Genomic DNA, 24,169 nt, shown 5'->3' on the forward strand with positions numbered 1-24,169 from the left:
TTAGTTGTGTTTATCCACAATGTCAAAAGTAGGCCCTTATCGATGGAAAGGAAAAACAGTGACCAAAAAAGTATATGAAAAGAAACTTCTTCAACAAGAAAAAATTTTTTCTATCCGTTTTAGCTACTTAAATCAACACGGTCACACGTTTTGCATAAAGTCACGGGTGAATTCGTTGCAAAATCCTTATAACTTTTGATTGCTTCAGTGAATCGACTCCGAATTTTGTCATAAATCTCCGAACATATGTAAAAATAATCCTATAAAATTTTTGTTAAATTCCTAATATTTCAAAAATAGGTACCAAACATCCTTAAATCACTGTCAAAATAAATATAAACTGAATTCTGCTTAACGACGCAATTATCAGTGCCATTAATCGGTTCAGTTTTCAACTATTTTTCAAAAATGACACTTAATCCACTTTCATAATTTCCTGATACAATCGACAAAAATATAATCTCTAAAATACTCGATAAAAGAATACAAAAATTTACGAATAAAATGAAATCTATAAAATACTTAATATCGAAACGGCGTTTAATCATTCGGCGAACAAATAGAATAGAAAAGAAGAAGACAGATTTATTAGAGTTTCGAAAATGCTTTCGAATTTCGATGCCTGTGTACGTGTGGGTCGATAGAGACTGGAAGATGTAAATGCGATGCTCGATGGGGTTCGGCTGGCGAAGGAGAGGGGAAGGGGGGAGGGGAGGGGAGGGGGAGCAGTGAAAACGTTAGAAACCGGGCTGAAGCAGAAGAAGGAGGACAGAAAGGAAATGATATAGAGTAGGCCGTAAATCCTCCGACGCTGACGCAGCGCCGACCATATCTCAAAAGTTATCCAATTTGCGTTAAAATAGCGAAGGCATTCCAGCTGTATACGTATTCACCTTCTTTCGCCAACATCGCCGTTCGAAGCCTCGTTTTCTCAATGCCGCATCTCGGCCAAAGAGCAATTTACCCCGCGATTTGCTTATTATTCGCGCAAGCTCGTAATGCACGAAACACTCTGCGCGTAAAAATATTCGCAAACAATTTCTGCATTTTTTTTTCTTTCCTCGTTCTTTCTATCCGAGTGTCATGACACAGCGTTATCCTTGCGATTTACGATTATCTTTCGGTGAAAATCTCCAAAGATGCGCGAATCGCGACGAATCGAGAAAAATAATGACTTGCATCAGAGGAAGCGCTGAGAGCTACAATTTTATTCGCGATTCGATCTCCGCGATCGCCGCCAGTCATCTCTTCGATTTCGGAAGAAGTATTTTTGAGAAGCAAAACACGTCCTTCCGTTTGTCCAACAGCTCGGCATACGGCAACACCCAAGGGTCGTACGCGACGATGAACTCCCCGCGCCAGCAGCACAATGGTCAGCAATTGCTAATGATGCAGCAACAGCAGCAGCAGCAGCAACAGCAGCAGCAGCAAGCTCAGATGCAACATATGCAGTATATGCATTCCCAGCAGCAGCAGCAGCAGCAGCAGCAGCAGCAACAGCAGCAGCAGCAGCAGCAGCAGCAACAGCAGCAGCAACAGCAAATGCAACAGCAACAAATGCAGTACAGAAGTCCTACCGGCGGTAGCCCGACTGCCATGCAAGCCAACAATATCCCGGAGACGAATAATAATACTACGACCAGCGAAGACAGTGACGACAGCACTCCGCACTCCGGAATGGTGAGTCGAATCGCGCGCGACGTTTTACGCGCGGTTTTTGCTGGCGTAAATTTTCAATATCACACGCCGTGCGCACGGTACTTTCTTTTTACAGGAGGTTTAGCTTATCGAGTATATTATGCGCATCATTGTCTCTTGTATTAACGCCGTTAAATTCCCCCGGGAAAAAAAATTGCACAAACTAAGAAGAAATTTTTGTCAAAGTTTTCGATATTTCGCTAAAAGCGACTCCCCGGTTCTCTAAATATCCTTCTCCTTTTCAGATTACGGTAGTGAAGCGTGAGCCGCCGTCGCCAGAAGCGGCCGACGCCGGGGCAAAAAATCAAAGGAAAGCGAAGCCGCAAAAGAAAAAGAAGAAGAGAGACCCTAACGAGCCGCAGAAGTAAGTGACAATATCCTGATCTGTCTGGAAAAAAAAAGCGAAGAAATAGTTGGAAACACGCGCGAATCGGCGCTGCATCGCGGAATTTCATTTCGAAATCTCACTTTGAAAAGGCAACGTCGACGAATTTTCGCGATAATGATACTTTCCATATTTTTCCTCCCCCGCTTTTGTTTTATTTTCGACAATATACCACAATTCACAATTGAGTCGGCATTATTTGCATTTGCGCGCAACAAATACAAGGAATATATGTCAGAACCAAAGCCATAATGCGTCAACAATTCTATGTCCACATTCGCGGTGCTTTCGCATTAATATAAGTTATTGCCGTTATAAATTAGCAATTACTGTTATTGTTACAATGTAAATGTAGGACTGAGTAAATGTGTGATATGTTGGAACAACTGAACGAGGAATGAAGGGTGAGGGCGCGAGGGTGGACTCGACATAGTACTGTAGAATAGAATAGAGTGGAAGGGGGAAGAGGGGGGGGGAGAAAGAGAGAGAGAGAGAGAATATATTGTTCTATATCTGTTCAGAGGTATCGGTTCAACTAGGAACACAAATCTCTTGACCGAAATAGTCAAACTATTTATTTGAAGGGAAAAGTGAACAATTGCGACAGACATTGCAGAAATAATCGATCAAAATATTTACAGTTTTGTCGTATTTAGATGATTATTGCAATAACGCTGAACGAGGAATGAAGGACAGCATTGTCGTATTTAGATTATTACAATAACAAGTTTGCTGTAAATTCTTTAACACTCGTGTATATTCTCTTGAATTGTTGTAGTAGCGAGAGCACCGGCAATCTTAATTAAAACTGCACGAGCAATTCTTTATTTAAAAGCTTATACGCTGATGATTGATTTTTCAGGCCAGTATCGGCGTACGCCCTTTTCTTTAGAGACACACAGGCGGTGATTAAAGGGAAACATCCAAACGCCAGCTTCGGCGAGGTCTCCAAAATCGTCGCGTCGATGTGGGACGCGTTGGATCTTGAGCACAAAAATGTGAGTACTAAAAAACTTGATAACTTTATCGAGCATCGTGTTTCGTAAATCGCCGTATAACGAATAGCTACGGATTTTCGATCAATTTTGATCCCACTGTCACCGAATTAATGCGTCAATCTTCGCGCAGTACTACAAGAAGAAAACTGAGGCGGCCAAGAAGGAGTATTTGAAAGCTCTCGCGGCGTACAGAGCGTCGCTCGTGAGCAAAGGCGCCGGTGAAAATGAACAGAAGCAGCAAGCGCAACAGCCGCAGCAACAAATGCAATACAGCGGATACACGGGCTATCCCAGTAACGCTGCGCCGGGCGGTGTAACATATCAAGTTTATAGTCCTCAGCATCAGCCACCGTCGCCTCAACAGCAACACCAGCAGCAGCAGCAGCAGCAACAGCAGATGGCTATTAATAAAAAGTCACCTCATCATTTAGCGATGCAAGGAAATCCCCAACAACAGGTACGGTTTGGCAAAAGAAATATCCGATTGCAATTAAATTAAATATCGAGAAGAATGATCTGATAATGGCGGATACGCGATCTTTTCGACGAAATTGTTATCTATATTATATCGGTGAAATTGCATAAGTTTCTTTTTCGTTTCTCCGTATATGTTTAAGACTCGCCTTGATTTTGTTTCGACAATTATTTGCACAAATATGAGTCACGGTGGAAAATGTGTGCGCAGTCTTGACGAAAGAGATCCATGTTCTTACTTTTCATAGGGTTTAATGAGCAATGTAATGGCGCCACCTCATATGACACAACAGCAACAGCAACACATGCAACAGCAGGTCTCGCAACAGCAATACATGCAGGTTGGTGCGCTTGCTTTTCCCGTATATCATCATTCAATATCTATATATGTTCTAAATGCAACATACTTAATAAGTCTTTGTAGATTGCGACACATAACCTCCTGCTACGTTACGTCACGTGTGGGCAACACTGGTATCAAATAATCTCTTGAATGCATCGATAAAATAATGTGATCTTAAGTGAAACGATCGTATACCTTTACGATACCCGTTATATCCTGCGATATTTTGTAACGTTGTAGGTGCCCCAGCAGCAGCAGGTGCAGCAGGTGCAGGTGCAGCAGCAACAGCAGCAACAAATAATACATATGAGTCCACCCAGAGCAGAGTTTATTAAATCCGAAGATATGTCGATAAAGTCGGAAACTCTGTCGAGTTGTTCATCGCCAGTAAATCCTTCGCAAGTGGCTATGCCGGGACAAGGGCCGCCACCGTGTATACATCAGGGATGCCCTAATCCTGCTATATCTAATAACGAATGGGAGGACGAATATTGCAGTAACGAATGTGTGGTCAGCCATTGCAGGTTTGTACAAGCGTTGCATTTGATTTCTCCGCTCGACTAACGCTCTGCATTTTATAGAAAGAGGCATATAAGCAATCGAGATTTTACACATCTCGCCAACATATTTTTTCTCTCTTTTCACAATTAATTGCAATTTGTTTGTTACGCATTTGTTACTTAAGAGATTCCTGTATATCTTCATTTTATCTGCTTTATTCTCCATTTCAGAGATGTGTTTAACACGTGGGTATCTTCAAATCAAAATCCTCAACAAAATTATTCCACGGTTAAATAAGTGTTCTGCAAGGGACGTACTTTCTGCATCAAAGTACTCAATGGCCTCACAACTTAATGGCCCGCTCTCTCTCTCTGTTAGCCTGTAAAGTAAGATATTTAAACGGATGTATATATAAGCTGATGAATGACAACTTTTTAAAATGTTAAGGTTATTTGTGCGATATACAATACTAGAGACATTAACAGTCTAAAATGTGTATGCAAATGGTAATAGTATATAGATATATTTCGATGAGTGTGTGCATGCTAATGAATGAGCGAGCGAGACAGCAAACGAGAGAGAGAGAGAGAGAGAGAGAGAGAGAGAGAGAAAGAAAGAGAAAGAGAGAGAAAGAAAGAGATGTGGAATAAAGATAAAATTGTTTCTTTTTAGAAAGAGAATTTAGGATGTATATTGAAAAGCCTTATCCAAAAACTCGTTACTCTGGCCAAAGGTCTTTGTTTGTAAGGAGTGTATTGTAAGTTGAGTAATTTAATAAGTGCATTTACACTTATTAGAAGTCGGATCGACAACCATCTTTTTTATACTCTCAGATACTCCTTACTGACAGGCAAGGCGTGCCAATTGTACAGACATGTGTTTCTTTTCTAACGTCATATAGAGATAGTGTCACAGTTTTTTAAAGTTTATCAGCAAACGAGACAAAGACTAGTTCTTTGAATTGAATTATCTCAACTGCGTTTCTAAACTTTTACACTCGTCATTGCGACATAGTCAACAAATAACACAGTACAAGCAAGTGAAAGCAGCATGAAACGTATAAAAATAAGTCTGCACTACGTTCCAACGCGTGTTTCGTTTGTGACGTGAGAGGGCAACGTGACCGAAGATGGGAGGAGGATTTTACAGTGAATTGTATTACGTGCCATGGCCGGTAATTGTCATGTCTTACTTTCGCGATGGGAAATATATTCATCTATATTTCCGACTAGGTGCACATGTTTTATCGCAAAACGTAATAATATATTGGACTAATTATCGACAGATGACGATCACTTTTCTCGCAATATAACTTTAATCTTTTATTCGTGTAACATGTGACTTTCGAGATGACAAATTACATGACTTCGTTTAACTCTCATCTTTCGTATGTTGCGCATCGCACGTATTGCATTTTCTTTTCCCGCAACAGAAGAAGTTTGATATATCTTATATAGTATCCCGATCTTTCATCACGATTCTCCCGATCTCTAGGAAAGTCATTCCGTCTCTGTTTGTACAACGTGGGATACAACCGACTGATAAACACGTGCAAAGCATCCATAATCGTATAATACCGTTCTCGCAGACGAATATAATAATAATATTAGTCCGTCGCGGTTTTAGAAGTACTACGCATTTAGATTAGGCCCATACGAGTAAAGCAGGATTTCATTACACAATTTATTTTTATATCAATACTACAAACAGCCAATCAATAGTACAGTAACAGTTTTCATATGTAAAATTTCGTACAGCAAAAAAAAAAGAAACGGCAACCAAATGAATCTGATATTTTCTTAAACGCATTAATGTTACACCGCGCGACGTGAAATCTTTTCCATTTATCTTAATTGCGCATTCTTTTTTGTTAGCTTTTCGAAAACGTGCTGCCTGTGTGGCTAATTAAAAACACACACACACACACACACACACATACTACCGCACTGGTTTAATACAAAATAGTCCACTCATATCAACAGGCCATGGAGAAATTGCAGAGAAATTTTTTCATGTATGTAAAAAAAATCCCGTGCCATGTTCGTACTTGTTCTGATCTTTCGAGTTGACTCGGTGGGAAATCGGCGCTGCCACGATAAAGTATTGGTTATCACGCGCAATGCATACGTTTATTGTTAAATTCAATTGCAGTGCACTTGTAACGTAGGCCTTGAAATAAACCGGTACAATGCGAAGAATTTTTACGTGTACAAAAGCAAAAGATATATATCTTACCAGTTCAACGATAATTTTGCAATCTCTGGCGCGGATGTGCGAATTGTCTGTTACGTGATGCATCTCCCGACAGTTTGTCCGAACGAACTGACTTTGTTTCTTTCTTTTCTTTATATATGAATTAATAAATATTTTTAATATTCTTACTTATTGTTTAATATCTTGTAAATACACAAAAAATATATTCTTAGGTTTGTAAGTTATAATGTAAACATAATAGAATATTGTATTATATTAATAATACAATTTGTGGTATATAATATGAAGACATATAAATATATATATATACATATATATATACACACACACACACACACATATGCATATAGCATTAAAAAGATAATTATACTTGATAACTCCGATAAGATAGAATATTAATTTACCCAGACAGCCCTTTTAGGTAATGGGACTGTACAAATATGTCTACGAGTTAATAGATGAGTAAACGCTGAAAAGTATGGGAAAAAATCTTCAATTGTTCATGCGTAAAGCATAGAAATTTGCGTAGAAATACAAGCGTGGCGTTTCGACTAATCAAATCCTCGACATAATCCGCCACAGTTCTGTAGAATTTATATCGTTCGACTGGTCGGGATGTCTATTCTTCATGCTTAATTTCTCACGCAAATTTCCGTGCAATGGGCTCAATCTTTAACATGAAAACAAAAACGCAATTTTTGCAACATTGATCATAATCATATAAATCTGTATCAGAAGAAATAAATTTAGAGGATATCGAGCATGTACTGTAGCGCTAGTACTATACAAATGCTAATATATCACGGTAATTTCCAATGGACTTATGTTAAATTTTTATTGTTTTATGTACAAAGACATGATTAAACGATTTCAGTCCCAATGTTACGATTACGGAGATATTTATTATCCTACCATTCCATTTAGAAATTTCAAATGTTTAATATTATGAAATCACTGCTCGGTTGTATCATAAAATTTTAAACGAGTAACGTGAATGTAAAAACAAAAATAAATACCTAGTTTTTTTTTATATTAACAAAATTAACATTAAAAGCACTATCGAATAATTTAAAAATATCTGTTTTAAAAGTAAATGTATTTAGTAAATAATATAATCAATGATTTTTTCATTTAGTACAATTTAACGATTAATATTTAATAAAATGACAAATTTTAAAGAATTTATTGTCGCACAGAAGGTTTATTTATTATAAAAATCCGATCATTGGTGAGAAGCCAGCGCAATATTAGAAGAACATATTATTAGGGACGCACAAATTGATAAGAGGCGAACGAAGTGAAGTAAGGTGCTAATTCAAATATTTAAATTCAGAAAATAAGTTTTTAATATTAGGAGAACACGATTTAGCGAAGGTAGTCTAAATTCCGAAGTGGCGCGAATTTTTAAAATACAATTTTTCTCTTATACTTCTACATTGATAATCACATTTGTCCGTGCAATTGGATCAAATATCTCATGGTATTTCTTTCGGCAATACTAATCGTTATTTAAGTATTCAAATGCTTACGTTATTAATCAATTTGTGTAATTCGCGTTAAACTATAAAAAAAAGTCATGTTCTCTTACGAATGAGCGTATATTCAACCGTTGCACAACCGTTGTATTTTCTGAACGTATTCAATGACGTCAAAGCAAAGCTCTTACAGATAACGATCTGATAAGTTGCGCGCAAGTCGCATGTGTATAGTAAATCACTCATGTAGTAGTGATAGATATTAAATAATGCCTGTCGAGAACTTAACGAGTTTTTTTATGAATGTTACATGATTTTATTTCATCCAAATCACGTGCCACATTCTCAAGAAGAGTTGCGCATTGACTTCAGTAGTCGACACGCGTGGTTTTAAGTCACCAAAGTGTCATTTCTGTCGAGGCACTCTGCTTGATACACGAAGGTGAGCGAATCTTGGTGAAATATTTAATATAAATTCAGCAAATATATTTTAAAAATCGTATTTTCTATATGCGAGTGAACTTGTCAGAGACTTGTAATTAGATGACTTGGTAAATTAATAAAAGAAAAGGAATTACTGCTTTATAATATGAAAGTTAACTAAGAAACTAAAATATTGATATGATTTAGTGCTTAATAAGCATGATGTAACTACTAAAAGAACATTTGTATTTTTATTTTGGTAATATTTCTATAAAGATAATTGTTTTTTTTCTAAAAAAGGATTTAGATTGAGGTTAGGTATCAGTAGCATTTATGTATAATCAAAATTTAGATAATTCTGTTGTTCTCCGTTTTATAATTGACGGACATTTACTGTGTGATTTATAAAGTATATTAATTTGTTAATTTTACGATGCGAAAAAAAAAATTGAAAATCTATAATTGATACGATTGTAACTCATTGCCACGACCTTGAATCAGACGCAAGCAAAGTTCGCGTGGCACGGTCAAAATCAATACATCTCTGGTTCTGTAAAAATTTCAAAATTTTTATACTAATTAAAGAAAAACTTGTGTGAACTTTCATATATGCAACGTACAAAAAAATACAATAGCAATTACAAATGTATGAGTGGAATGATGAAACACTTGTGATGTAACACAGACAAGGTTGTGTTTCTGCTCCGAGAATAATTTACGCGTGATTGTTAATTAGTTATAGATGTAATCATAGTACGATAAATCTATTCGGTTCTAATTTAATAATTTATATAGAAATGATAAATTTGTAGGAATAGGAAATAAGCTTTACCAAGAATAACTTATCATTTCAAAATCCCTCATTAGATATGTAATCTCTGTAACCAAGGAAATTTTTTAATTAATTTTCAGATTAGCAGAAATTATCACTGGTTCCTTTTTATCCAAAAATGGCCACTAGTGACAGTGACATTGTAGATCCGACTTTGTCAGAGAGATTATTAGAAAAAGGACGAAAATCACCATTTCTTATAGCAAGTATGTGTGCATACATAAGACATACGAAAATCTAAGTGATTAATTAAGACATTAATATCTGATGTATATATATTGCTTTCCTGAATAGGTTTAATAAGTTTGGCCGGCATCTGTGGCTATGGCGCTTATTCTTTTAAGAAGAGGAAAATATCGACGCAGTTATATCTGATACAACTGCGAGTTGCTGCACAAGGAACAGCGATAGCTTGCTTGACACTAGGAATGTTGTATCATATGTATAGAAAGCATATTTTGCATGATAAGAATGAACCATAATGCTGGACATTATAGTTAAATTGTTCCTTAAAGCGGCAAATTAAATTAAAAATATAAAGGAATATAAAGAGATATGTAGTGATAATCTATAACAATCACAAGTATAAATAATTTATTTTATTACAAGCTTAACATCCATTACTAATAAAACATAATTTTACTTAAAATGCGTCTCATCTTCAGTAACTAATGGTAATGAAAAATTGGGTGTTCATTAGGAACAAATTATTCTTCATGTCACAATAGATGTATCTTCATACTGTGCAGATTATGATTGTAAGAATTATTAAAAATTATTCAGAAATTATTATTAGAAATTTGTGATTTCAAAGAAGTAACTTATAATATAGTTTAAATAAGAAAATCAAAATTGTTTAGCACACTTGTTCAACACATGTTCAACACAATAAAATGGAATATTTCGTATGATGAAATTATTTATATTTTCTTATATTTGGAAATACTGTATTCCTTATGTAAAATATATGTAATATCCTAGAATTATCTAGATTTATTTATTTAAATTTGACTAGTTATAATGACAAATTTTAATTTGCCATTCAAATTTGTTTACGCAATGATTTAATCAATGTAAATGTATACGCTGAATATCATACATATGTGATATAGTTCAAAATTAATGCATAAAAACTGCAAGTAAATCACGACAGAAGTATTTATGTTACTTTTATAACGTTTTCGACTCATTTCGACGGAACGGATTTGGAGAACAATTAATAATGTCGTTGAATTGTTTCGGGCAAAAAAAGACTTCACATTAAAATGGCGATTAATCGCTCTTGGATCGATTTAAATCCCTTCTGTTGTTACTTATTTGATTTGATTCTCAAAGTGCTAGCACACACACACACACACACACACACCGATATGTGTATGTAAATGCTCCAGTTTACATGAATTCTTCCATTAAACACAACGATATAACAAATTGGATTTGATATAAACATCCAAAAATTGCACATATAGAAAACAACATGTCGAAATTGTTCCCGAACATTCTTTTATGTGCGGGATAGATTTCTAATAATTATACGTTCATGGAAATTGCATTTAAATGGCGTTACTCTTCAGAGCGCTTCAGAGCGATCCGACCGGCTTAGTCTGGCTCAGTCGAACATGTCGTAAGTTTCGTCCAGTTTCATGCAATTTCGCTGCTATATCGCACAACGTAATATCGTAGCGAAGTCGAATAAATGGTAGTGTATCGCTAACGGACTCGAGGGAGGAGAGTGATCGACGTAACATCCTCGCCGTAATTATCAAAACAACGCGGAACGCGGAAAGATGGCGGAACAGAGTGACAGAAGTCAATTACCGCCCGGTTGGGAATGCAGATACGACATTCGCAGCGGTCGTCCGTACGTAAAATTGCTACAGAATTTCGCCCCTTTGATCATTGATCTACTAGTAAAATTTTCTCGAAGCCAAAATCGTCCGGTATCGGTGAATCCGCGTTGCACAAAGTACAGTGTGTGCATGGATCTTAATACCTTAAGTCGCAGCTTCTCGAAAACAATAAACCGTCAATGTACAATTCATTAACAAAAGGGAACATTGACGAGGATGATATTTTTAACGCATGCCGATCGTGATACTTTGATTTTGAAGATTTTCTCTTTGATGAGTGGAATGGTTTAAAAATACTTATTGAAAATCGATTTGCTTGTTAATAGCAATGCAAAAAATTAAACACAGTTGTTGTCACTTTGCAGATATTTCATAAATCATTTCAATCGTACTACAACATGGGAAGATCCGAGAGTGAGATACTGGCAGTATTCCCAGTATATACAATCTCAGAGCTCGACAGCTCCGAGTTCAACCACTACTACTACTTCCCAGGTTATTCCTATGCAGGTCAGTTAACAATTAGTTTAACTCATGTACATGTATATATATGGTTTATATATGGCAGTGTTGATATTTATTAAAAGTAATTGTTGTTTGTTAAAAGCAGAAAAAAATCAGAACAGAGAGAATTATAGAGTAATGAGAAAAAATTGAGAAATTAAACCTTAATATTTATTTAGTACACATATTAAACTTTCTTCTAATATAAAAAAGAAAAAAAAAATTAAAATAAGCTAAAGAATTATCTTGAAAAAATTGTGGCATTTATTTGAAACTATTGTGACTGACAAATAATGTAACTTTTCTATTTGTGTTTTAAAATGTTTCTAAAGAAACAGATCAGTTTTTCCATATTTAATACATTGTTTAAGTAATTTTGAAAAGATTTTCCTTGTGTATTAATATTTCACTGGTTATAAGTGTACACAGTGTACTACACACTTCAATCCTTATTGTGAATCCTTCATTTTCTAAGAATTAAGATTATGAAATAGAAATAATAATTAAAAGAATTGTATTGTTGTTGAAAAATGAAAGTTCGTCTAAACTCGAGATGTCACTCTCCTTGATACTTATTCAGGTACTTGTTGACTTTTCATGTGTACATATAAAAATGTCCTATCTCGCACTTAAATCACATCATACATTATCACACTGTAAATATGTATTCTTGTGATATGCACACGCTGCATTTGGATAACGCACACAATATACCACAAATAAATAGAAGGAAGGAAGCGGAGGCGGTGGGCACTTGAGTTATACGGGTGCTCACAGAGCTCCACAAATTTATCCGACACCGTCCCCTTATCATAATCCACAACTAGCATTTTTACCTCCTAGTGCGCAGGTAACTAGATATTTATACTGAGCCGACCTCACACTCATGAATCATGCATGCACTTTATCAGTAAGTTAGTTACTGCCGTCCGCGACAGTCTTACTTCTATCGTTATGTAATCAGAATCGTGTGTGTATGTGCAGGATCTGAAAACTCCACTATCGCTGAAATCCACCAGTGCAGTGACAACTCGATTCGGCGATTTAACTTTAGGATCTCCGACTCCAGTAAAAAATACGGAGACGAGCTTTATTCAAAATTCCGACTCCGAGTCGCAAGTGGCAAAGATCAATGCTGTGTTTCCGACGGTCTCTGACACGCACATTCGTCTTTTACTGAAGAAGTAAGTTTTTTCATACGAGTAAAATTCAAATTACAACTCTCTCAGCAAGCATTTTCCATCTGAAATTTTTCAATTCGATACTGATTTGTCTAACATTTTTCATAAACAGTATTAATGTCAATGCCTACATTAACATATGGAAAGTACATACTGCGTACATAAAATACTTAATTTTACAAGTACATTCTCCCTTAAGAGCCCTCCCTCTGCAAGCCACTTTCCCAAATTAGCGCTGTGTCAGATTTGGTGCTAAGTCGACAGCCAATGTCTTTCAGATACCACAACAGAGCAGCTTTGGTCATGAGTGCTCTCCAAGTGGAAAAGAATCCTCTTTGTGCCCCAGGACCATGTACACCTGTGGGAGTGCATTCAAATTATGCAATCCCGAGATGGCGTCTACCGGCTCACGCTATACACGCAGCATTAACATTGAGTCCGCCTCGCGGGGTTCGGGCAGCCCCAAACTCCCCAAAAATGAAACTTAGGTTTAACCTACGTATACATAATTTTTCAGTCTCTCTCACCCAGTCTGGATGCTAGATGTTGATATCGTATCTTGTGACAATTCCGAGGAAATATACCAGACAATATAGGAGCACTGCTTTTTTTCGCATTGTCATAGCTGTCTGATATATTTCGCGGATATACATGACATTATCAGTATTATGTAGCAGTAGCATGTACGAAATTTATAGATTTCCTTGAATTAGACATTAAGTATTAGAGATGCAATGAATTACGTATAAATTGGCCGGCTGCAAATTCCTAAATAATTTGTGTCATGCACGGTAGCAAATATTTCATAATGTAGTCTCAGAACCAGATTTGTATTATCATTAATCTCACTGTCTTACTTTTGTTACTCTTTTATTGCTTTCATAAAAAAGATTAAAGGATTATTTTCTTTGAATTGATCCAATTTTGTGACATTTGTTACATAGATTTTGTTTTATCTTTCAGTTTCTTCCCGGTAACAGTAACATAGATGTTGGATAGTATGAAATATATCCTATCTAGAATAGGTTGGTTTTTGTTTATATTATATTAATTTTGTCCCTTAACGGCACAAATCGAGCAGCTTATATTATTAATTTGATGTCATTGTTTTGTTAATGTATTGTTACAAATTTTCAAAGGAATAAAAGAGTTTCTTACGTATTTATATTAAGCGTTACATTCACAATATTTGTTTTTAAATACAAAGTTGATTTAAAAATTATTTTATTTATACATGAAAAGGAACTCATTTATTCTGAAATAAAATAAAATTTAAGCATGATAGTATGCGCATGTGCATTGTAGTCTAAAAAAACTTGGGCAAAATTGAATGTGTAGCATTATTTATTGTTGATTCGTAAAAAAGGGAAAAGAAAATTGATCACAAATTGATTTTTAGACATCAATCGCATGTACATACTATAAGTAACGTTAATTATTGTATCCTTTATGTGTTATATTTATTAACTTGTGTACACGCGTCACATTTAAATACGATTATGCTAGATTATTCATTTTTTAGATGAATTATAATTTGAATACTATTGCTCAAAGATATATCAAGTACATATGCAATGCATTATGTCTATATGTTGCGCACACATGCAATAATATAATTATATTAAACATTCATATGTTTGGATTGTGTGCACAGGTACCTGAAGAATGTATTTCCAAAAGTAGACGAAACGATATTGCTGGATATGCTGGAACAGAGTGATAACAATGTGCAAAAGGCGTCCGACAAACTGATCGATCTAGGTTACGAAAAACGGAATCCTACTCTTCCTGCCAAAGCTTTAGCGAGAAAGAAAGAAGAGGAGCAGGTAATGAATTGAAAATCGACACGCCGTTGCGTTTCGTGTAATACGCACAGTCTCGTTTATCGAAAGAATCAACTCATTTTACAGGGACAGATTGAGCCAACGGCGCCGACACCTCCTCCGCGTATTAAAAGTATGGAAGAAAAGAATAAGAGTACGTATATACTGCAATGCTCGCAGTTTCCGTTTTCTTCCTGTTTTGCTGCGAAATGTACTATAAAAATATAAAATTCTAGTAAAAACACGTTTAATGGAAAAATATAAGACGGTTCCCGATCGAGTGCTGTTGCTTGCCATGGATAGTGTGGATTACGACGAGGAAAGAGCAATACATATATTAGATATAGTAATGGCAGAGGAAGCTACTCGGCCAATATGTACTTCTAGTAGCCAAAGGTAAGATTTTACTTTTCCATAATATAGAAAAGCGGGCGCAGCATGCAAATTTCCCTCGCTCTTCTCACAAGTCGTGTGAAATATTGCAGTAGCAGAAGTGACGAACGAAAAGATAGCCCGCCGGTGACAGAAGCTATCAAATTAACCGCTTCCCCAATTAAGAAGAAGATGAATAAAGACGCAGAGACTGAAAAGTCGAAACGGTCCAAAAATAAGACTGAGATACCGAAGTAAGCTAATCGTATCCTTTCAATCCTTTCCGAGTGTCCTCTATAAAATTTGGAGATGTACTTGTTGATGCTTTATTCAAATCTAAAGTCAAAATACATAATTCAAAATGACGGATCTAACGTGGACCGAATTTAAAAAAAAATAATTACTTTGAAACTCGGTTTTGGGAAGTTTTTACTGAATTCGAATGGAATCTCAGAGTTTTGAAATTTTAATTGACAAACCAACTCAAATATAGTGGGCCAAATTTTAGAAAACAATCGAATTGTGTTGAAATTCGATTTTAGGATGTTTTTGAGGTTTTTGCTCAAGTGACATTTGAGTTCAGCGATCACAAAAAAAACCCTGAAATCGAGTTTCACGATAATCGGACTAATTTTGTTGAAATTCGATCTGCCATATTGGATTCGCCCTTTTGAATTTTGGAATTCTAAAACCACAATCAAATTTAGAAACTCTAAAAATCTTTAGAAAACAAGACTTTTATACAAGTTACTTTGCTAAAAACTTTCCGAAAGAGAGTTAATCACACGCTCATCCTTTTTGCATTCCAGCTCGGAAAATACGTAATATTTTATTTTAATATTTTGTGTATCAGAGTTTCACGGGGAACCAGCACTACAGAGGACAAGGAATATAAATCGCCATATTTAATAAAACCAGTCGGAACAAACTCGGATTTACTAAAAGGAGCGAATAATGATCTGTTGTTGTACGTTGAAAGGATTATTATATATATATATATATATATATATATCAGGCTAGAAAGAGAATTCTTTCACGTGTCTTCGCGTAATATTAACGAGACAAAAATTTTTCAGGCCGGACTACGCGCCATGGACAGGACCAGATCCAAGTCTATTGTGTAAGCAACCATTTTCAAAGTCACTTGCCGTAGGACGCGATGGAAGTTTACTTTCTAAAAATAAAAGTTGCCTCGCTAAAGGTCCCCAGTCCGAATTACGAAAAGGGCCGTTAAGGGGATTGGCCCAAGGTTCCATTTACTCGCAGAGGAATGTAACCAATACGGAGAGTCGCGGTAAATGAGATATGTGCAATTGTTTCTTTCTTGACATTTTTGCCTTTGTTAAATAGTTAGGCGTTGAGTCCTAATTTAGTGCAATCGTACAGCCGTCCCGAGTTTAGGACATCACAATTATTTTATATTTCAAATATTTTTATATCATTGATTTCTTACTGGAATCACACTAATCTATTACGCATATATTTTTTTATCGTATAATTTAATAAAGAATTTATGTTGTTTAATAAATTTATTGCGTGTACTTATCATTTACATTAAGTTGTCAATATTGATTCGTGATAAATCTATTTTTATTTATTGCATGTGCCATCAATTTAGAAAGTGGCGTAGACGACAGAAAATCTTTAGAAGCTTCGTCAATTTTAATGACAGGCAGACGCACTATCTGCGCTGCATCTTGATTATGCCAAAACTTTTTTCAATTACTGTTAGTTGTGAGATCTGTATTTGCATGTACAGAATATGTCAGAAAGTTTTTTCCGAACGATACAGCATGATTGGAACACAATGTACGGTATATTTTCCAGTGGCAAATACGTTATTAAATCTTCCCTCTTACAGTTATACTAGATATCATAGAAATTCTATTCTGATACATTATAATAACTTAAAGTACATACACTATTTAAATTTTACAGCATTTTCATCTTTGACATATCTTATGTGTATAAAATACGCCGGAGCTCTTAGTACATATTTGAGTATTGACAGAGAAACTCAATTTGATTACAATTATGTGTGTATAATATGTGCGTAAGTAAATAATGTGTAAATGATGTCTTTTTTAAACTTTTCTCCATAAATATGGACAAGTTTGCTAAAGATTTTGACATCAGTATTGTTCATTAGTCATTCATGGGGCTTAAGAGTTAGTGCTAATTTCCGACAGTGTTCTAAAGTATCAACTGCTATACAGTTTTTTTTTTTTAATTAAATACGTGTGCTCACAGTTGCATAAATATAAACAAAATTAATTTATAGTTGGAAACCAACATCTTTTGTCAGAATTTTATAAAAAAAAGTGCTATACGTTATACCACACCCTTCCTATCAATGATACTTTGTAACAATCCCGGGAATTAGCACTGATTTATCGATCCTAATAATTTTATATGTGGCCGTTAGTATAATGAAAGTATTTTACATTATTAATATTTCTTGAAATGTATTAGTATCGTGTTGATTTTGTAAAGTAAGTAATTATATATATATGTATATGCATTGTGTTCTGAAGAATTTATCGATATTAAAATGCATAATTATTTTTATTTACTGAATTATTTTCACAGATAAAATACAATTTTATTATTATTACTAAAATAAAATTTCTTTATACATTCTTGAGTGAGAAAAAATAAAGATTAAAAAAAAATTACGTACAACAGGTGGAAACTAAATGTTTTAATATCGATGAATTCCTTAATAGCAAATGGTCTTTCTTTTTCTTACTATAATAGTTATATTCAGAGTGAAGATACTATCTGAAATCTGAAGCCAAACATACAGTATTAAATATATATTTTAATGAAACATAGGTATGAAAAGAAATTCCATTAGATGGATGTATATTTATAGATATGTTTTATAAGCTTGTATTATAAAACAGATAGAAACGAAATGAGTAAAGATATGGCAGAAAAAGTGGCATATCTGTATGCAGTAAAACCTTTATCGATTAAAATTCAGAGAATGGGCCATAACCAAAAGAATAAAAAAGGAAAAAAAAAAGGTTTCTAATAGTAAACTATAATATGAAAATTAATATTTATATATGCTATAGCCAAATTTTAATGTACAGAAATATTTTCATAGCTTGATTCAAGAATAATCCAGCCTTTACGAATATTTAAGATATGATTAAAATGTTAATAACAGATGGGCTGTGGCTGTTAGTTGAGAGCTATTTTTATAGCTTTTTGACTCTTGAGAACAAATTACAAGGTATAAAGTAATATATTTTGACTATATTTTGAACATTGTCATTGGTACAGAAAACTAATATGTACAAGTAGATTACACGTCCTTCGATAATATTAGCCATTTTTCTATTAGAAGTAACACCTCCTGAATGTACGTATTATTCCTTGCAAAAAAAAGTATTAGTTGGATCTCTCATATGTGTGCACGTAAAAAATTTCACCTTGTCATTCCACGAAGAGGATAATTTTAGAAATTTATTTTTAGTAAACATATTTTAATTGAGATAGTTTTACATTCCATGGAAAAGCGATCGAACAGCAGAAATAAAAGTTTGTAACGTTTGTTTCGTGTATAGGTAATTAAATTACGTATTATAAAGGGTTTTGTGCAATAAATGTTTGTCATTTTGTGCTACTATATATACATCTTAAAGAATTCTGTCTCAGAGATATGTTCTTGTAACTGATAAATTATTACATTTGCACACATGATCACACGAGTAACTCCGGCTGCTTGATATAGTTGAAGCTTAAAAAAAAAAAAAAGATTGCTGACTCCAAGCTGTGTAACTGTGTTACATATGTGCATAATAAATATTTTGTCAATAAGCATATTTTTCATATATCAACCAGTATTATCCAAGAAGAACATATGCTGGAGCATACTCTATTCTACTTATAATTGAATGTATTTTATTGTGACATTGTTACAATGGTTTACTGTGTTCTATAACTATGGGAAAACAATTGTATCAAAATATTACATTCCTAGAAGCTCACTCCGATAATGGAATAGATAATACTCAAGCGAATATTATCCGAGTAGCAATATACACGTGATGTAAATGAAAAAAAAAAAAAAAAATGTATGTTAATCATATTGCAGATGATACAAGAAATTGTATTTCATTGTCTCTAGACATATCTGTGCAATAAAATATCCGTATAATCGTATTACGTATACAGAAATCTAATTTAATTTAAGTTGCCTATGTAAGAGCTGCTAATCACACACGATTTAGGCCAGTTAAATAAGAACAATTCTTCTCATTTAATAGAACAAATTATTGGGAGCAACTCTATTTGTTTCTTTCCTATCTGACATCTTAAAGTATACAAAGTACGATATAACAATGTCTGATGTAAGCTATTTACAAGAAAAACAAAAAATTTTATATTTTTATATTATATATATTTTATAAAAAAAACATCCACTTTAGATTTAAATTGTGTTTATATGTAAACTTATTTCGCACTTCCAAAATGTTTCAAACAGCATCTTTTAGCTTGGAAACATGCAAACTGTTAAATAATACTGTCTAATAGTATACTCATCGAATATATTTGAATTACTGAAAAATAAATGTTATATCTTTTACATGCTCGTTTCTAACTAAACACGCTTATTTCCAAGTTACTTGAGATGGAAGCTTAGAAAATTTCTTCTTTCATACATATATAAATTTCATATACCTCCTAAATTATTCAAACTCCGAGTCGATTTTAAATTGTACATATCTAATTTCATTCTTTATCGTTAGTAAATTATACAAAGTGTTTAATATATCAATACAAAAACGTTAAATTAATAGAGAAGTATATATAATATAGATATGTATGTATGAATTATTTAACAACTATAATAATAAAAGGTGACAATAATATTCTTGGAATATTCGGTTTCTGTTACTTAAACTTCATCTTCGTTTAAAAGCATATTTGGAATGCCATCGTTAATGGGAAATTTTCTACCGGATTCTGGACACAACAATTCTCCGTTTATAACTTCGACTTCCAATAAAACGTGGTGAACTTTTTTCAAAAAATCCTCGTTTGACTCAAAATCTTCTATTAAAATCTGAGGTAATTCACCGACATGTCCTATCTATAATAAAACGTTTGCCACTGTAGTATTATTATGAAATCATTTATGCGACATTTCAGTGGAACATCGGAGAAAGTAAACTCACGCTCTCTGCAGCTTTCCACAGTACTGTCCAGTCAAGTTTGGGGATTATCCTAGCGATGTATTCCGGATTGAAATCTACTTCGGATACCCTGATGTCTCTGGCCTATAAATTTTTACGAATATCTTTTAACGACACAAATAGGTAAATTACTTTTTGACACAATTAGATGGATTATTAAGAAGAACAAATAAAAAAATCAGAACCAGATAAAATGTGTTAAAAAATTAAAACAGGCACACAATCTAGCGAAAGCGGCTAACCTATAAAAAAAAAGATATCTTACGACAATTCTCAGAGGATAACCGACTGTGACACCTTTCATCGCCCTAGATGTTAACATGTTGTGCGTGAGGAGTTTCATGTTTCTTTGCACTTAGAAATTGACAAGAATTATTTAGTCAACACAACAAAACACAATACAAATAATAACAGAGCAAACACCAGGAAATCTAAGGTTTGTTCGCGTCGCATGCCCAACATGCTCCAATACGCTCCAATCTATAGTATATGTAATCTATAGTATATGCAGAGAGAAACCTAAGAGCAGAGAGAAGACTGAGAGTGGACCGCTTTTTTTGTGTTCTGTGGGCTAGCGCCTCTATGTGCACAAAACGTGCACATTGAACTACGTAGCCAATGTCCACGAATCCCGTAGGTAATGTCCACGATCTTTTGGGTCTCTTCCGTGCTATGTCCACGACTTTTTGGTTCCGATATGTGAGGTCTATATAGTTGGCCCCCCCTCTAACGCAAATCGTAAAAACATTTATATATTTGGATTGTACATTGTTTGTACATGAATGTACTATGATTTTTATCGTTTGTACATTTTTCGTTAATTTAAAAAAAAATTACAAAGTTTTCGTAACTGTGCCAATGATAGTTAGCCCCCCCTATGTCGCAATTACATCACGTAAACTATAACTTATGAATTTATCGTGCTTAATCGTTTGTACGTCGTTTGTACATTATTAATAATCGGTTGAATTTATAATTCCAACATTTGTTTTTGTTTAAAACGCAAGATAAATAATTTTTATTTGAATATGGCGGGTACGGAGTACGGAGCGGGTGCGCATGCGTGTGCGTGCGTATGCGCGCCTGTGCGTCCATATGCGTGTAGTGCGTGCGTGTGTGTGCTGCATGTATCGTGTAAGTGTGTATGCGAGTGAGTGGTGGGTGTGTACGTGCGTGTGTATACACAACACACAGCATATACCCACACATACGCACACACCCACTCATACACACAGCATCACATTAGACGGCATTATATCAACGGCTATGTCATCACAGCATAGCAAAAGTTAAAAGTTAAAGACTTTTAAAATATCTCTAGACGAAAAACTATTAATTTTTAAGCTTTGTTCCCATTGAGACTTTCGATCAGCATCAATATTATCGAGTATAGAAAATCAGAAAAACTGTCGAAATTTCTTAAAATCTCCTAACATTGAAGAAATTGTATATAATAATATTAATAATCAAATCAGTGATCAAAAATTAAGTAAAGAGAAAAAAAATGTAAAAAAAAGATGTAGTTATTATTATAAATCTGACTTGGGATGCTCGGCAAGCCTCTTCATTTTGACATCTAATTATTATTGTAGATAAGGTTTTGATTAAAAGAAAGAAATTTTTCAACAAATATTTGAAACAATAGATTTTGATGGTAAAATTTAATGGATAAATCAAATAAATACTTATACTGTTACAGAATCATTAAATTAATGCAGTTGATATTATGTTACAGGATCATGCAGATTTTTGTGAATATTTTTGGAGAAAATACCATCACTGTCGAGGTTGAGGAATCCGATACAATAGAAATCGTGAAGGAAGAAATTTACTTTATAGTAGGTAAGAAAATGTTTAATATAAATATCTACTTTAATCTACTTTTGAGAAGAGAGAAAGAAAGAGAGAGTAGTTATATGTTACATATATAACTATATGTTAAACTTATAAATGAGGTTTGTTATTAGATTTGTTATTAGAATAAAAGAATAAAATTGCATAATTTAATTTTGCACATTTAAAATATATTTTACAAAAGTTTTATAATTTTTTATTATTTTTATGTAAAAGAAACATTAATTATCTCGAGTTTTATATTTTTTTAATAAAAAAAATGACTTATACTAGTCTAAACATCTATTGATAAAATCATGATAAAATCTATATACAGGGTGTTTCATACTGAACGCATTATATGGTAATGGCACATTCATGAGATTATTTTGGGATGAAAATCCTAACATTGAAATGTCGAGGCTATAAATAGTTTTTAAATGGGAAGCATTTAAAGTTGATTAATCAAGTTGCTTCAAATTCGCGCGCTCAGGTATAGTATATCACATAGGGCGGTATTCATAGTCCGTTCTTATATTTAAAATCGTCTTAAGCACGGACTTATATTCGCTCTCTTCGTCACACATAGATTGTGTCTGACGAAGAGAGCGAATATAAGTTCGTGCTTAAGACGATCTTGAATATAAGAACGGACTATGAATACCGCCCATAGAAATGAGAATATCTTCAGATCAATTTGCAGATTGATCTAAAGATATCTTCATTACTATAGGATATGTCATGCCAGACCCTCGATGCGGGACAGTCTGTATAATAATATATACATGTTTATTGAGGTTGATGTTAATTACTTTGAAATAACAAAAAACATTTTATTGTTTTAGGAATTCTTCCGCCTATACAAAGTTTGACTTATGGGTGTTATAAAGAAATGGAAGACCAAAGGACTTTGTCAGATTATAATATTCAAACAAAATGTACGTTCTTCTTGGATTTTGTTCACGGGGTATCAGAATACTCAAAGACGCAGCTGAGAAAGTTGGTTAAACAATATATAATGTATAACTAGAAATGTATAATCATCTGGTTGCAATTGCTGGATTCACACTGGAAAGAAAGATTGTTTTATATAAAACAAATTCTCCTATTGGATATCGGACGTCGTACGTCGGAAATCGGACCCAGTGTGAATACAGCAAATGCGGCCTTCGTAATCATGGGGGTTTCAGAAAGGTTATAGGTAGCTATTGAGGTGGGTTTTTTAGCTGGTAGGCGGCCTGGTTGACCATCTGGGTATATGAGATATCTGGGAGTTGAATCGTTTTCAGAGGGGAAGATCCGGGATGCCACTCGCATGGGATCTCCGGATCGAAACTTTTGAGAAGGTAAAGATTCTCAGATTTGATTATGCCTGGATATAATTCCAGGTTGAATCCAGCACTCCCCCTTGGTACGGGCTAGGGGCGGGTCTTTGGAAGATTTTTCCCATCTCCGAAAAAAAAAAAAAAAAAAATTGTATAATAAAAAATATATGTAATTACTATGTCTTTAATCTTACTAGCCACTCTTTGCAAGTTTTATATAATCATGATTGAAACTTAAATGCGAGATAGATTGCGCAACGCGCGTCGCATAGCGGTAAACGAACGAACTAGCAATTACCGAATATTGCTTTTGTAATGTTTTTGGAATGTTGCTGTCACATTCTCACGAAATATTACAATTACATGTTCCAATAATGTCTCAACAATATTACATTGCAACTTGCAAAATTGTAACATTGCTGCAATGTAATTGCAATGTTCTGTGCTGTATGGGATGTTACTTTAAAATTTAATTATCGTCGATTAAATATTTGATTAAATAAATGTAAAAATAATTTTATATACATTATATAATGAATATATACATATATATAATGTATATAAAATTATTTTTACATTTATTTAATCAAATATTTAATCGATGATAATTAAATTTTAAAGTAACATCTACGTAAAAAATGTTAGCATTTATTTTCTATAATATTGTTGCGCCTGCAGAACGAGATATCACACGCGTCAACGGAACTCGCGGAAAATAAGTAAAACAACAC

The 24,169-nt window shown here is 34.1% G+C and overlaps 4 protein-coding genes and 1 long non-coding RNA gene across 14 annotated transcripts in view; 4 read left to right on the plus strand and 1 right to left on the minus strand.

The window, feature by feature from the left end:
- LOC105680049 (TOX high mobility group box family member 3) overlaps window positions 1–7,493 on the plus strand; it is a 72,813-nt gene extending 65,320 nt beyond the window's left edge. For all 5 annotated transcript variants that reach the window (XM_012380473.2, XM_012380472.2, XM_012380474.2 and 2 more), the window contains 7 exons: window positions 1,308–1,680; window positions 1,944–2,062; window positions 2,946–3,081; window positions 3,212–3,538; window positions 3,804–3,896; window positions 4,139–4,422; window positions 4,630–7,493. In XM_012380473.2, coding sequence (XP_012235896.2) covers window positions 1,308–1,680; window positions 1,944–2,062; window positions 2,946–3,081; window positions 3,212–3,538; window positions 3,804–3,896; window positions 4,139–4,422; window positions 4,630–4,696 — 1,399 coding nt within the window. In that variant the 3' untranslated portion in view covers window positions 4,697–7,493. The remainder of the gene's footprint in view (window positions 1–1,307; window positions 1,681–1,943; window positions 2,063–2,945; window positions 3,082–3,211; window positions 3,539–3,803; window positions 3,897–4,138; window positions 4,423–4,629) is intronic.
- A 772-nt stretch (window positions 7,494–8,265) lies between these two features.
- On the plus strand, window positions 8,266–10,259 carry LOC105680048 (HIG1 domain family member 1C-like). Of its 2 annotated transcripts, none has more exons than XM_012380470.2 (3): window positions 8,266–8,530; window positions 9,424–9,549; window positions 9,638–10,259. In XM_012380470.2, exons 2-3 carry the CDS (start codon window positions 9,462–9,464, stop codon window positions 9,823–9,825), a joined length of 276 nt encoding a protein of 91 aa, XP_012235893.1. In that variant the 5' UTR covers window positions 8,266–8,530; window positions 9,424–9,461; the 3' UTR covers window positions 9,826–10,259. The 2 variants fall into 2 exon arrangements, with proteins under 2 accessions (XP_012235893.1, XP_012235894.1); XM_012380471.2 differs by lacking the exon at window positions 8,266–8,530 and adding an exon at window positions 9,010–9,201.
- Window positions 10,260–10,764: 505 nt separating this feature from the next.
- On the plus strand, window positions 10,765–19,246 carry LOC105680050 (uncharacterized). 5 transcript variants are annotated; one of them, XM_012380478.2, is made up of 11 exons: window positions 10,765–10,967; window positions 11,559–11,703; window positions 12,425–12,547; window positions 12,682–12,881; window positions 13,157–13,366; window positions 14,533–14,704; window positions 14,789–14,855; window positions 14,938–15,097; window positions 15,187–15,327; window positions 15,927–16,040; window positions 16,150–19,246. In XM_012380478.2, the coding sequence occupies exons 1-11, from the start codon at window positions 10,963–10,965 to the stop codon at window positions 16,373–16,375; spliced, it is 1,563 nt and encodes a 520-aa protein (XP_012235901.1). In that variant the 5' UTR covers window positions 10,765–10,962; the 3' UTR covers window positions 16,376–19,246. The 5 variants fall into 5 exon arrangements, with proteins under 5 accessions (XP_012235901.1, XP_012235900.1, XP_012235904.1 ...); XM_012380477.2 differs by having other exon boundaries at window positions 10,772–11,204; XM_012380481.2 differs by lacking the exon at window positions 13,157–13,366 and having other exon boundaries at window positions 10,778–11,204.
- Trmt112 (tRNA methyltransferase subunit 11-2) lies at window positions 18,318–20,758 on the minus strand. The gene is made up of 3 exons (XM_012380482.2): window positions 20,546–20,758; window positions 20,263–20,364; window positions 18,318–20,177 (listed from the first exon to the last, which is right to left on the minus strand). Exons 1-3 carry the CDS (start codon window positions 20,621–20,623, stop codon window positions 19,983–19,985), a joined length of 375 nt encoding a protein of 124 aa, XP_012235905.1. The 5' UTR covers window positions 20,624–20,758; the 3' UTR covers window positions 18,318–19,982.
- Window positions 20,335–20,642, plus strand: LOC137001546 (uncharacterized). Its single transcript, XR_010891525.1, has 2 exons — window positions 20,335–20,403; window positions 20,496–20,642. It is a non-coding gene; the product is annotated as an uncharacterized lncRNA (long non-coding RNA).
- Window positions 20,759–24,169: the final 3,411 nt, after the last annotated feature.

This window comes from Linepithema humile, chromosome 8 (assembly GCF_040581485.1).
Source record: "Linepithema humile isolate Giens D197 chromosome 8, Lhum_UNIL_v1.0, whole genome shotgun sequence".
Classification (NCBI taxonomy): domain Eukaryota; kingdom Metazoa; phylum Arthropoda; class Insecta; order Hymenoptera; family Formicidae; genus Linepithema; species Linepithema humile.

Coding starts and splice junctions, on each gene's coding strand:
- LOC105680048 (XM_012380470.2), top strand. CDS start 9,462: ATGGCCACTAGTGACAGTGACATTGTAGATCCGACTTTGTCAGAGAGA. Junction 9,550..9,637: donor ATCACCATTTCTTATAGCAA/GTATGTGTGCAT, acceptor TTTCCTGAATAG/GTTTAATAAGTTTGGCCGGC.
- LOC105680050 (XM_012380477.2), top strand. CDS start 11,131: ATGGCGGAACAGAGTGACAGAAGTCAATTACCGCCCGGTTGGGAATGC. Junction 12,882..13,156: donor ATTCGTCTTTTACTGAAGAA/GTAAGTTTTTTC, acceptor AATGTCTTTCAG/ATACCACAACAGAGCAGCTT. Junction 14,705..14,788: donor GAAAGAAAGAAGAGGAGCAG/GTAATGAATTGA, acceptor CTCATTTTACAG/GGACAGATTGAGCCAACGGC.
- Trmt112 (XM_012380482.2), bottom strand. CDS start 20,623: ATGAAACTCCTCACGCACAACATGTTAACATCTAGGGCGATGAAAGGT. Junction 20,365..20,545: donor GTTATCCTCTGAGAATTGTC/GTAAGATATCTT, acceptor AAAAATTTATAG/GCCAGAGACATCAGGGTATC. Junction 20,178..20,262: donor TGTGGAAAGCTGCAGAGAGC/GTGAGTTTACTT, acceptor GTTTTATTATAG/ATAGGACATGTCGGTGAATT.